Raw genomic sequence first — 14281 nt, 5'->3', positions numbered from 1 at the left:
TATTTCTGCTTCTATAAATTTTGAGTTTGGTTTGTTTTTGCTTTTCTTTTTTTTTTTTTTTTTGTAGAGACAGAGTCTCACTTTATGGCCCTTGGTAGAGTGCATCACACAGCTCACAGCAACCTCCAGCTCCTGGGCTTAAGCGATTCTCTTGCCTCAGCCTCCCTAGTAGCTGGGACTACAGGCGCCCGCCACAGCACCCGGCTATTTTTTTTGTTGTTGCAGTTTGGCCGGGGCCGGGTTTGAACCCGTCACCCTCGGCATATGGGGCCAGCGCCCTACTCACTGAGCCACAGGCGCCGCCCTGTTTTTGCTTTTCTTTTTTTTTTTTTTTTTTTGTAGAGACAGAGTCTCACTTTATGGCCCTCGGTAGAGTGCCGTGGCCTCACACAGCTCACAGCAACCTCCAACTCCTGGGCTTAAGCGATTCTCTTGCCTCAGCCTCCCAAGTAGCTGGGATGTTTTTGCTTTTCTAATTATGTTAGGTTATTTCAAATCTTTCTAGTTATTTATTTATTTATTTATTTATTTTTGGCTGGGGCTGGGTGTGAACCCAACCCCCCTAGTATATGGTTATGGGGCTGGTGCCCTACTCCTTGAGCTACAGGCACCGCCTTCTTTCCAGTTTTTTGATGTAGAATTTATTACTTTAAAGTTGCCTCTTCATACTGCTTTTGCTGTGTCCCATAGGTGTTTTTTTTTGCTTTGTTTTGTTTTGTTTTACAGACAAAGTGTCACTTTATCGCCCTCAGTAGAGTGCTGTGACATCACAGCTCACAGCAACTTACAGCTCTTGAGTTTATGGGATTCTCTTGCCTCAGCCTCCCAAGTAGCTGGGACTACAGGTACCCGTTGTACTACAGGTACAATGCTCGGCTATTTTTTTGTTGCAGTTTTACTGGGGCCGGGTTCCAACTCGCCACCCTCAGTATGCCCTACTCACTGAACCACAAGTGCCACCCAGTCCCATACATTTTTATATGTTGTATTTATATTTTCATTTGTTTTAGGAATTCTGTTTTGTTTTGTTTTTTTACTGTGTTGCTCAGTAGAGTGCCATGGCGTCACAGCTCACAACAACCACAACTCTTGGGCTTAAGTGATTCTCTTGCCTCAACCTCTCAAGTAGTTGGGAGGGACTACAGGCACCTGCCATAACACCTGGCTATTTTTTGGTTGTAGTTGTCATTGTTGTTTGGCAGGCCGGGCTGGGTTCAAACCCGCCAGCCCTGGTGTGTGTGGTTGGCTCCCTAGCCACCGAGCCTGTTTCAAGATTCCCCCACCCCTGTGCCCCCCCACGGGCCTTCTACAGTTACAAAAAAACCAGAACCTCTTTAAACACACCCAAGTAAGAGATTAAAGTTACAGTCCAAGCTATATTATGGTTATTACATCCTCATTCTTGATTAACAATCTCAAAGTCACAGTGAGTATGATAATAATCTGGATCCCTTGGGAGGCTGAGGCAAGAAAATCGCTTAAGCCCAAGAGTTAGAGGTTGCTGTGAGCCGTGTGACGCCACGGCACTGTACCCGAGGGCGGCACAGTGAGACTCTGTCTCTACAAAAAAAAAATAGTAATAATAATCTGGATCCCAATTTTACATAGAAAAAAACCCAAAATTAAAATGAGACAAGTTCACAGATATGTGTGTCATTCCAACAGACAGAAAGATATCGAGAGTCTTAACTGGGTATAAGAGGGAAAAGATTTTCAGTTTATAATAACTAAAATTAAGGCCGAGTTCAGTAGCTCACACCTGTAATCCTAGCACTCTGGGAGGCCAAGGTGGGTGGATTGCTTGAGCTCAGGAGTTCCAGACCAGCCTGAGCAAGGGGAGACCCCATCTCTAAAAAATAGCCGGGCCTGGGCGGTGCCTGTAGCTCAAAGGAGTAGGGCATTGGCCCCATATGCCGGAGGTGACAGGTTCAAACCCAGCCCTGGCCAGAAACTGCAAAAAAGAAAAGTAAAAAAAATAGCTGGGCCTTGTGGCAGGTGCCTGTAGTCCCAGCTGCTTGGGAGTCTGAGGCAAAAAGATCATTTGAGCCCAAGAGTTTTGAGCTTGCTGTGAGATATGACTCCACAGGACTCTACCAAGGGCAACAAGAGGAGACTGTCCCAAAAAAAGAAAAGAAAAGAAAAAAACTGGAATTAAAGGGAACTGTCTGATAATTATCAGAGAGTATGCGCCTAGGAGGAGATGGTAATCCTGTGGGGTAGGGAAGTTTTATGAGCCCACCAAACCCTCCTGGGCTAGTCAGAGGCACTATTTAAGGCCGCCTCGTAACTGTCCTTAGCCACCAGCTTCCTGGTTGCCAAATGATAAAGGAAGGTGCCTAAGGGAAGAATTTTTTTATTATTTATATTTTTGAGGGAAACAGGGTCTTACCTTGGTCCCCAAGCTGGTCTCGAACTCCTGGCATCAAGTGATCTTCCCACCTAGGCCTGCAAGTATCTGGGACTATAGGTATAAGCCACTGATCTTAAATTATTTCTTTTTTCTTCCCCCTCTTTAAAAAATTTTTTCAGATTATATGAGGCTACAAACAATTAGGTTACATTGTTTGGGTTTGTTAGGCAAAGTCCAAGTTATAGTTGAGCCCTTCACCCACAAGGTGTGCTGCATACTCTTCCATTGTGCCCATTAGATGAGAGTTTACCAGTCTCCCTCCCTCCTTCCCTCTCCTCCAAATTATTTAATTTCATTCTTAATTTTTTCCTTCACCCATTGGTCATTCAGGAGCATGTTTAATTTCCATGTATTTATATAGTTTCAAATGGTCCTCTTGTTATTGGTGTCTAGTTTTTTAATTTTTTTAACTAACATCGTCAACCCTGAAGAATGTTGTTTGTGCTGATAAAAAGAATGTATTCTGCCACTGTTGATGTCTCTGTGTCTGGTAGGTCCATATGGTCTCTGGTGAGTTTAAATCTGATGTTTCTTTGATTTTCTGTCTAGATGATCTATCTGTGGCTGAAAATAGGTTATTGAATTCCTCAACTATTAATGTATTGGAGTCCATCTCTCCTTTTAGATCAAAAAATAATTGCTTTTTATGTTTGGTTGTTCCAATGTTAGATACATATATACTTATAATTGTTATATTCTCTTCTTGAATTGATTCCTTTGTTATTACAAAATATCTTTGGTTCTTTTTATAGCTTTTGACTTGAGATTTGTTTTGTCTGCAGTAAGTTTAGCTACTCTTGCCTACTTCTGGTTTTTGTTTATTTTTGTTTGTTTGTTTGTTTTGAGACAGCATCTCACTCTCGTGCCCTGGCATCAGCCTACCTCACAGCAACATCAAACTCCTGGGCTCAAATGATCCTCCTGCCTCAGCCTCCCAAGTAGCTGGGACTACAGGTGCCTGTCACAACGCCCAGCTAAGTTTTCTATTTTTAGTAGAAATGGGGCCTCACTCTTATACAGGGTGGTCTTAAAGTGAGCTCCAGTAATCCTCCTGCCTCAGTTCCCCAGAGTGCTAGGTTTATAGTCATGAGCCACCACACTCGACCTCCTTTTTCTATCTTTCAACATTCGGTTATGTGCTTCTTTACAGGTGAGGTAAATTTCTTTCTTTAGTTTGTTTTTTTTCTTTGAGACAGGGTCTTGCTTAGTTGTCTGGTCTGTAGTACAGCAGTAGCATCATAGCTGACTGTACTGACTGTAACTTGAATTCCTGGTCTCAAGCAGTCCTCCCTTAGCCTCCTGAGTATCTGGAACTGCAGGCTTGCGCCACCACGCCCAGCTAATTTTTCCATTGTTTTTATAAAGACATTGTCTCACTCTGTTGCTCAGGCTTATGTGAGTTTCTTTTCTTTTCTTTCTTTTTTTTTGTACTGTGGCATCACAGCTCACAGTAACCTCAAACTCTTGGGCTTAAGTGATTCTCTTGCCTCAGCCTCCCAAGTAGCTGGGACTACAGGCACCCACCACAATGCCTGGCTATTTTTTGGTTGCAGTTGTCATTGTTGTTTAGCAAACCCGAGCTGGGCTCGAACCCACCAACCTCTGTGTATGTGGTTGGCGCCCTAGGTGAGGTTCTTGTAGATAGTGTATTGTTGAGTCTTGTTTTTTAATCCATTCAGCTGGGATATTTTAATCCATTTACGTTCAGAGTTATAATTTATAGGCGAGGACTTATTCTTGCCATTTTATTGATTGGTTTCGGTTGTTTTCCATATCCTTTGTTTTTTACTTCTTCTCTTGTTATGTATTTTTATAGTTGGGTTTTTTTTTTCTGTAGTGGTAAGATTTCATTTCTTTCTCTTTCGTATTTCCAAGTGAATTTTATAATTTTGCAGGTTTCCATAATGATGGTTATGGAAGTAAGATTCCCTTGAGCATTTCTTGTAAAGCCAGTGGAGTAGCAATGAATTCCCTTAGTTTTTGCTTGTCTATGAAAGGTTCTATTGCTCTATTTCTGAAGGATAGCTTTGCTGGGTATATATATTCTTGGCTGGCAGGTTTTTTCTCTTTGTAGAAATCATCCCATTCTCCCTTGGACTGTAAGGTTTGTGTGAGAAATCTACTGTTAGTCTAATGAGGATTCCCTTATATGCAACTTGATGTATATATACTGTTAGTCTGATGCATGATTCCCTTATATGCAACTTGATATTTTTTCTCGCTGCTTTTAGAATGTTTTTTCCTTCAACTTTTGACAAATTAATCACAGCGTGCCTCAGAGAGGACCTGTTTGGGTTGGTTCTAGGTGAACTCATTAGTGTAGTCTTCATGTAGTTTCTTCGGTTGTAATCTATACTTGTGATGTTTGTGAGTGTCTTAATTTCTTAGGTTGAGAGAGTTTGAGGCAGTGGTAGTGCAATTTTGCTGATGGTGGGCATGCCATGCTGTTTCTCAGGTCAAGGATAAATATGTACACAGTGGTTAGCTAACTTGGGGTCTAGTTCACTGGGGTTGGGAATGTGGGGCTGTGTACTCTGACCTGGAGCACAAGCATGTGGTTATTCTGCCAGCCTGAGTATATGCCTACCTGCAGCAGCCTGAGGACAGAGGTTGGGGCCATGAGGCTATTTTTCAGGCCCAGGATGCAGACACATGGCTCGTTGGCTGGCCTGGGAGATGTTTTCTGGGGAAGCAATCCACAAAGCTGTTTTTTAGACCTAGTATGCAGGTTGGTTGCTTTTTAGTGGACTTGAGGGCATGTCTGCTGGGGCTGCCTACAGGGTTGTTTCTTAGGCCAGGGATGTGGCACAAAGCTGTTTGGTTGTCCGGGGGTGGGAGGGGAGTACCTGCCAGGGGTAGCCCATGGGGCTATGTCTCAGATGCTGTGGGAGGCTCAGTGCCATTGGACAGGCCAAGGGGCTGGCAGGGTTGGTTTCCCTGTTATACCAGACTGGAGTTACATCTGATCCTGGGCCCAGGCCCCATCAGCTGGGATTGTATTTATCCACCCACGTGGGCTTGGTAGAATGAAGCTGGAGAGGTGCTACTGGCCCCTAGCATGGTACACTCCAGAGGAATCTCTGGCCCCAAGGTGGTATGTGGTACAGCAGCAGAGCTCACTGGGTGGTGGAGGAGGAGTGCATATTTTATACTTTTTACACAGAGCAGTGCAGCTCTTTGAATTACCAGTAGCTCTTTAGACAGTGCTCAGGGCACATGAGGACTATGGAATTCTTCTTTATCAAGGGGTATAGATGTTTGCAGTGGCGGTGGGGCTGGTTACCTTGGACAGATTTGATCCAGACAGGGGAAATGGGACTACAGAGGTTGATGTGTTCGTGCTGCCTTTCTGGGCTTCAGATTACAGGTGTGTCCTCCACCTCCTCACTGCACTCTGGTGCTCTCTCTTCAATACTCCAGTTAAACCTTAGCTGTTTGTTAGCCGGGCATTGTGGCAGGTGTCGCAGGTACTCAGGACGCTGAGGCAAGACAATCCTTGAGCTCAAGAGTTTGAGATTGGACTGAGGGTGACAAAATGAGACTGTGCCCCCCCCCCCAAAAAAAAAAACCCCAAAACTTTTTAGAATATTTCTTTTTGACTTAGTGATAAAATGTGATGAGCTTTCCAGGGCCATTGTCAGAAATGTTTTTTCTAATGTCTAATACATAGTTATCATAGTTTTGCAGTATGGTAATAAGTTAACTTTCAAGTGTCCTGCTTAGGATATTACTCCGCTCAGAAAAAAATTAACTTATGTAATGTGATATTCAGTTATGAGCTTTGCCATTGTGTAACAGGATATAAAAATGTTTAGTTATATAGTAACAGTAAAGAGACAGGGGTATAATTTCATAGGCCACTGGAAAAATACCAAGCTGTATTAGGATGAAATTATTTACTAAGTGTTGCTTAATATTACTTACCAAAACATAGTTCATTTCATATATTTCTTTATGTTTTAGACGCAGAAAGAAAAAGCTTGTACACCCTCTTTCTGGAATCAGTACAATCTCGGCTTCGACATGGAGAAGATCCCACTCCACACATTCTTACTGAGCAAGAAGTGACCACAGAGAACCTAGTGAAGATGCAGTCCATTGCTGAAAGGCATCTGGAGCTGGATGACATTCATGATCCCCTGCTCGCCATTAACTTCACCAGGTGATACGCACCTGAGAGATTTTCAGTGGGTGAAATGGTAGAATCTGTGCAATGTTTAGTAACTATTTGTTTCTGCCAGGCAGGGCTTTCCAGCCTTAAACACAAAGCCCTTGTGGCCTGTCTTTTTGTAATGAACAGAATACAAGATGTTGTGTTCCCTTCTTTCAGATGTATAGTTGGGCCTCCATGTTATCTATGGAAGTCCACAGGCTCAGCCGTGCCAGCTTGGCTCTGTGTCCTCAGTGCCCTCACTCACCCCAGAGATGCTTCTGAAAGTCTGAGTCACGGCGAGCATCAGACACACCTGAATCTAGGTCTCCCTTGGCGGAAAATGTGTCTTGGGTGTCAGGTGCTTTTAGGCACTTAACCCAGTGGAATAAATGTTCATGCCCACACAGTGCCAACTGTCTGAGGGCCAGCAGTCACTGTGTGCTGCGCTGGTGGCTAGAATGACCACCCCCAAGGTAGCTCTCAAACACTGGTTCACTAAAAGGGTATTTTGAGGAGAAAGATTTTTCTCTTTCTATAATAGTTGGTAATTTTAAGACCAATGGTAACAATGGAACTCTGGAGTTTTTGACTTAGGAGAATTTTGTAGACAGTAGCTCATAAAAAGAAGACCATATTTTTCTCTTGAAGGTTGTATTTGGAGCAGAGTGACTTTCATGAGAAGTTTGCTGGTGGAGATGTTTGTGTGGACCGATCATCGGAATCTGTGACATGCCAGACTTTTGAGTTAACGCTGAGATCTTGCCTCTATCCTCATATTCATAAGCAGTATCTGGATTGCTGTGGAAATCTCATGCAGACTCTAAAAAAAGATTATAGGTAAAGGGGAGTAATTTAGTTTTAGAAGTAGTCAGTAGTACTTCAAGAACAGTTGAAATTATTTTAAAGCCTGTGTTGCGGGCCGCACCTGTGGCTCAGTGAGTAGGGTACCGGCCCCATATACCGAGGGTGGTGGGTTCAAACCCGACCCCAGCCAAACTGCAACAAAAAAATAGCTGGGGTTGTGGCAGGCGCCTGTGGTCCCAGCTACTTGGGAGGCTGAGGCAAGAGGATAGATAGCCTAAGCCCAAGAGCCGGAGGTTGCTGTGAGCTGTGACTACATGGCACTCTACTGAAGGTGACAAAGTAAGACTGTCTCTAAAAAAATAAAAATAATAAAGCCTATGTTGCCAGTCAGTTTTTATTATAGTAGGTAATGGATATGCAGTAAACAAGTGTTTTGAGAGGATCAATTGATCCTCAGTATTTTTTTAACTACACTGTAAAACATTTTTTTTTTCCTTTTTTTTGCAGTTTTTGGCCGGGGCTGGGTTTGAACCCGCCACCTCCAGCATATGGGTCCGGCGCCCTACTCCGTTGAGCTATAGGCGCCGCCCCAATTTTTTTTTTTTTTTTTTGAGACAGAGTTTTACTGTATCACCCTCGGTATAGTGCCGTGGTGTCACAACTCACAGCAACCTCAAACTCTTGGGCTTAAATGATTCTCTTAGCCCTTCCTTAGCCTCCCAAGTAGCTGGGACTACAGGCGCCTACCACAAGGCCCAGCTGTTGTTTTTGTTTTTGTTTTTGGTTACAGTTGTCATTGTTTGTTTTCTTTAGCTGGCCCGGGCTAGACCTTTTTCTTTTTTAATTGTTATTAAATCATAGCTGTGTACATTAATACAATCATGGGGCATCATACATTGGTTTTATATACCATTTGACATATTTTCATCACACCGGTTAACATAGCCTTCCTTTTCTTAGTTATTATGTTGAGATATTTACATTCTACATTTAGTAAGTTTTACATGTACCCTTGTAAGATGCACCGTAGGTGTGGTCCCACCAATCACCCTCCATCCATCCTCCCCCACCCAGCCTAGACTTGAAACCAACAGCCTTGGTGTTATGTGGGCGTCGCCCTAACTCACTGCGAGCTACGGGCACCACGCCATATGTGGTAAAATTGAATTTTGTTTATTTCTGACAATCTCTCCCTAAAGAAATACAGGAAAAGCTAATTGCATAAAAATGCCTGTCACAAAGTTTGCTATCAGAATAAAAAACATGCAATTACTTAGTAATAGGCATGTTTTTGTGTTTTGAAACAGAGTCTCACTGTGTTACCCAGGCTAGAGTGCTGTGGCATCGGCCTAGGTCACAGCAACCCCAAACTCCTAGGTTCAGGTAATCCTCCTGCATCAGCCTCCTGAGTAGGTGGAACTACAAGCACCTGGCAGGATGCCTGGCTAATTTTTGTTGTTTTTAAATTTTTTTTTTTTGAGACAGAACCTCAAGCTGTCACCCTGGGTAGAGTGCTGTGGCATCACAGCTCACAGCAACCTCCAACTCCTAGGCTTAAGCGATTCTCTTGCCTCAGCCTCCCAAGTAGCTGGGACTACAGATACCCGCCACAACACCTAGCTATTTTTTTGGTTGTAGTTGTCATTGTTGTTTGGCAGGCCCAGGCTAGATTTGAACCTGCCAGCTCTTGTGCATATGACTGGTTCCTTAGCTGCTTGAGCTACAGGTGCCTGTTGTTGTTTTTAGTAGAGATGAGGTCTTGCCCTTGCTGTGGCTCAGCTTGAACTTCTGAACTCAAATGATCCTTCCACATCAGCCTCCCAGAATGCTGAATTACAGGTGTGAGCACCTGGCCTAGATGCTAATTTTTTAAGCTATGGCATATCTATAAATATGGGGTATCTGTATCCATGTATGAATTTTGTAAAGTTTATAAAAATTATGGTGATTAAAAAGTAGGATATGGGGCGGCACCTGTGGCTCAACGGGTAGGGCGCCGGTCCCATATGCCGGAGGTGGCGGGTTCAAGCCCAGCCCTGGCCAAAAAAAAAAAAAGTAGGATATGTAGGGCAGTACCTGTATCTGAGTGGGTAGAGCACTGACCACATACACTGATGCCCGTGGGTTTGAGCCCAGCCTGGGCCTGCTAATCAACAATAACAACTGTAACCAAAAAATAGCCGGGCACTGTGGTGAGTGCCTGTAGTCCCAGCTAGTTGGGAGGCTGAGGCAAGAGAATCACTTAAGCCCAAGAGTGTGAGGTTGCTGTGAGCTGTGACACCATGGCACTCTACTGAGAGCAACATAGTGAGACTGTCTCAAGAAAAAAAAGTATGATATGTAACATAGAATTATATATTTTTTAATGTGTAGGAAAAAGACTAGAAAGAAATACTTCAAATATTAATTGTAGAAATTCATGGATGCTCGGATTTAGATTAATTTTTTTTGTTACATTTTTGTCCAATTTTCTATTGTTCTTATTTGTTAATTTTAAAAATTGTTATTGAGGCCGGGCAGGGTGGCTCACGCCTGTAATTCTAACAGTCTGGGAGGCTGAGGCCAGCGGATTGCTTGAGCTCACAGGTTCGAGACCAGCCTGAGCAAGAGCAAGGCCCCATCTCTAAAAATAGCTACTTGGGAGACTGAGGCAAGATAATCGCTTGAGCCCAAAGGGTTTGAGGTTGCTGTGAGCTATGATGCTATGGTACTCTATTGAGGGTGACAGAGTGAGACCATCTCAAAAAAAAAAAAAAAAAATTGTTTTTGAGCTGTCTTCCTCAGTTTCCTGGGATACAGTGTGGTGGTATCATCATAGCTCATTGCAACCTCACACTCCTGGTTCTAGCAGTCCTCTTGCCTCAGCCTCCCAAGTAGCTGAGACTACAGGTGTACACCACTACACCCAGCTTATCTTTCTAGTAGAGATGCGGTCTCACTCTTGTTCAGGTGGCTTTTGAACTCCTGACTTTAAGAAATACTCGTGCCTCACCCTCCCAGAGTGCTAGGATTATAGGCATGAGCCACTGTACCCAGCTCAGTTTCTGTTTTCTATAATTATATAGAAAGATAACATTGCTTTCTGCTATTTTTATTATTGAAAAAAAGTGTTTAACAGGTGTTTATTTCTAATTTTAGTAAATACAGAATATAAAGTTATTTCACTAAAAATGTCAGGTTACAAAAAGTGGGGTTTTTTGTTTGTTTGTTTGTTTGTTTTTTGTAGAGACAGAGTCTCACTTTATTGCCCTTGGTGGAATGCCGTGGCGTCACACAGCTGACAGCAACCTCCAACTCCTGGGCTTAGGCAGTTCTCTTGCCTCAGCCTCTGAGTAGCTGGGACTACAGGCACATGCCACAACGCCCAGCAATATATTTTTTGTTGCGATTTGTCCGGGGCTGGGTTTGAACCCACCACCCTTTGTATATGGGGCTGGCGCCCTACACACTGACCCACAGGCACCGTCCACAAAACGTGGTGTTGATCCAGAATCCTGCCTTATGAATACTAAAAATCTTTCTGTTGCTTATTTTCTCTCCATTTAGGTTGGTAGAATACTTGCAGGCCATGAGGAATTTCTTCTTAATGGAAGGTGGAGATACCATGTATGACTTCTATACATCAATTTTTGATAAAATAAGAGAAAAGGAAACCTGGCAGAATGTGTCTTTTCTTAATGTCCAACTCCAAGAAGCAGTAGGACAGCGTTATCCTGAAGACAGTTCACGGTAAAATGTAGAAGCCACCTCACTTTAAATTAGTATAAAATAAACTATGTGCCATGAAGTTTTCTATGAATTACATACATTATTTCATCCTCACACTATTCCTATGAGTCTTACTAATATTATTTTACATGTTAGAAAATTGAGGCAAGGCTGGGCATGGCAGCTCACACCTGTAATGCTAGCACTTGGAGGCCAAGGCAAATGAATTGCCCGAGCTTATGGGGGAGATCAGCCTGAGCCAGACCGGGACCTCATCTCAAAAAAATAGCAGGGTGTTGAGGTAGACTTCTGCCTCTGAGACTGGAAGAGTTACCCTGTTTCTCGATATACTGCTGGCAGGGCTGTGAGGGTTAACTGAGAAGAGGACAGTCTCAATGCCGGCCACACGGCATTTCTATGTATGTGTCATTTCCTTTCTTCCTCTTTAAAGTCAGATTCAAACCATCTCAGAAATATTTGGATAAAGCCTTTCCTATAGACCCCACACTGCCTCAACATCTCCATGGCTCAGGAAGTTGCTGTACTCAGGAGCCCAGCTAACCTCACCTGCTAAGGCTTCACCTCTGGGCCTAAATTTTACCAGAATTAAACTCCCAGACTATTACCGTTATGTTTTCTTCCCCAACTTTCTTTGTTTTCTAATCGACTTATCATTGTTAAGTATCTCTTTTATAACTAAACTTATTATTTAGAAACTTTCTCCCTCTCCTTTATTTCTTTTCTTCTTCTTTTCTTTCCTTTTTTTTTTTTTTTTTTAAGATAAGAGTCTCACTTTGTCTTTGTCACCTTGGGTAGAGTGCTGTAGCATTATAGCTCACAGCACCCTCAAACTCTTGGGTTGATCCTCTTGCCTCAGACTCCCAAGTAGCTGGGACTACAGGCACCCGCCACAACATCCGGCTATTTTTTAGAGACAGGTGTTGCTCTGGCTCAAGCTGGTCTCAAACCTGTGAGCTCAGGTAATATACCCACCTCAGCCTCCTAAGTGGTGGGATTACAGGTATGAGCCACCGTGCTTGGCCCCTCTCCTTTATTTCTACAATCATATTTCTATTCTGGAATATATGTTAGAAAATATATATAGGTTGGAATATTTGCTTTCCTTGTTATTTTTATTGTTATTTTAAAAGAGCATTTCTATATGACATAGTACTTTCACAAACTAAAACTGTAATTTCTTTATTTAGTCTATCTGTATCTTTTGAAAATGTTGACACAGCTAAGAAGAAACTACCTGTTCATATTTTAGATGGTCTGACCCTGAGCTACAAGGTATATGTTGATTAATTCTTTGTACAGACAATATTTCCTGTTAAAATTAAAACATGCAAGTAATTGGTTATTTTCTGATTTTCTGTTTTTGTTTTCACAGGTCCCATGGCCTGTGGACATTGTTATAAGTTTGGAATGTCAAAAAATTTATAATCAAGTATTCCTTCTCTTACTGCAAATAAAGTGGGCAAAATATAGTCTAGATGTCTTACTCTTTGGTGGTAAGATTTGTTTTCAGCAGATAAATGGTAATTTAATTTTAACCCCGAGGAAAAGAGGTTGTTGATCTTTTATTGTTTTTGTTTTTTGTTTTGGGTTTTTTCTTTTTTGTGACAGACTCTCACTTTATCGAGAGTGCCATGGCGTCATAGCTCACAGTAACCTCAAATTCTTGGGCTCAAGAGATCCTTTTACCTCAGCTCCTAAGTAGCTGGAACTAGAGGTACCTACCACAACACCCAGCTAGTTTTTTTATTTTTGGTAGAGATGGGAACTCGGTTTTTGCTCAGGCTGGTCTTGAATGCTGAGCTCAAGTGATCCACCTACCTTGGCTTCCCAGAGTACTGGAATGATAGGCGTGAGCTACCTGGCCTGACGGCTTTTATTGTTTCTATGTATATGCAAATGCCAGAGTGTTGTGTATTATAGCAACAGTTTTACAAACATCATGTATCTGAATTAATGAATAGTAAGAAGTTGTAAAGGCCAGGCATGGCGGCTCATGTCTGTAATCCTAGCACTCTCGGAGGCCAAGGTGGGTGGATTGTCTGAACTCACAGATTCGAGACTAGCAAGTGCGAGACCCCATCTCTAAGAAACAGCCAGGTGTTGTGGCAGGCCCCTATAGTCCCAGCTACTCAGGAGGCTGAGACAAGAGAATCACTTGAACCCAAGAGTTTGAGGTGATGCAACAAAATGAGACTCTGTTTCAAAAAAATAAAAAAGTAGTCTCAGCACCTGTAGCTCAGTGAGTAGGGCACCAGCCACATACACCAAAGCGGGCGAGTTCCAACGTAGTCCCAGCTACTTGGGAGGCTGAGGCAAAAGAATCTCTTAAGCCCAAGAGTTTAAGGTTGCTGTGACCTGTGATGCCACGGCACTCTACTGAGGGCCACATAATGAGACTCTGTCTCATAAATAAATGAAAAAAAATTTTTTTTTTTTTTTGTAGAGACAGACTCTCATTGTACTGCCCTCAGGTAGAGTGCCATGATGTCACACAGCTCACAGCAACCTCTAACTCTTGGGCTTACGCGATTCTCTTGCCTCAGCCTCCCAAGCAGCTGGGACTACAGGCGCCGCCCCGAAAAAATTTTTAAAAAGTAATAATGATTTTTTGAAAAGAAATTGTTGGGCGGTGCCCATAGCTCAGTGGGAAGGGTGCCAGCCATGTACACTGAGGCTGGTGGGTTTGAACCTGGCCTGGGCCAGCTAAAAAACAACAATGACATTTGCAACAACAAAAAAACATAGCCGAGCATTGTGGCTGGTGCCTGTAGTCCCAGTTACTTGGGAGGCTGAGGCAAGAGAATCATTTAAGCCCAAGAGTTTGAGGTTGCTGTGAGCTGTGACGCCACAGCACTCTACCCAGGGCAATAGCTTGAGACTCTGTCTCAAAAAAAAAGGAAATTGTATACACAGTTGATCTAAAATATGAAGACTTGATTAGGAATTTAGGCAGAATGCAGAATAAACTTTCTTGGGTAATGCAGAAATTTCTAGTGACAAGTTAATGGGACTTTTACATGTTTCATGACAGTGATAACAGATGTGATACAGGGAACTTTCCATGCTTCACTTTCCAAAGGCCCTGATGTTCAGTCCTTGCTGTGCCTCTCTCAGTGCCCTCTGCAGGGCTGCTGCGACCCACAGGTTCCCACACGTGTAAGGTGAAGTGTGTTGGAGTCCTTGCT

General features: G+C 42.9%; 1 protein-coding gene across 8 annotated transcripts in view; it reads left to right on the top strand.

The window, feature by feature from the left end:
• TUBGCP5 (tubulin gamma complex associated protein 5) overlaps positions 1 to 14281 on the top strand; it is a 71134-nt gene that overhangs the window by 42246 nt on the left and 14607 nt on the right. For all 8 annotated transcript variants that reach the window (XM_053582046.1, XM_053582045.1, XM_053582047.1 and 5 more), the window contains 5 exons: positions 6374 to 6572; positions 7212 to 7400; positions 10914 to 11096; positions 12284 to 12368; positions 12469 to 12589. In XM_053582046.1, the coding sequence (XP_053438021.1) occupies positions 6374 to 6572; positions 7212 to 7400; positions 10914 to 11096; positions 12284 to 12368; positions 12469 to 12589 (777 nt within the window). The remainder of the gene's footprint in view (positions 1 to 6373; positions 6573 to 7211; positions 7401 to 10913; positions 11097 to 12283; positions 12369 to 12468; positions 12590 to 14281) is intronic.

This window comes from Nycticebus coucang, chromosome 2 (genome assembly GCF_027406575.1).
Source record: "Nycticebus coucang isolate mNycCou1 chromosome 2, mNycCou1.pri, whole genome shotgun sequence".
Taxonomy (NCBI): domain Eukaryota; kingdom Metazoa; phylum Chordata; class Mammalia; order Primates; family Lorisidae; genus Nycticebus; species Nycticebus coucang.
The sequence above is the reverse complement of the archived record's forward strand: the minus strand, read 5'-3'. Positions and strand labels throughout refer to the sequence as shown.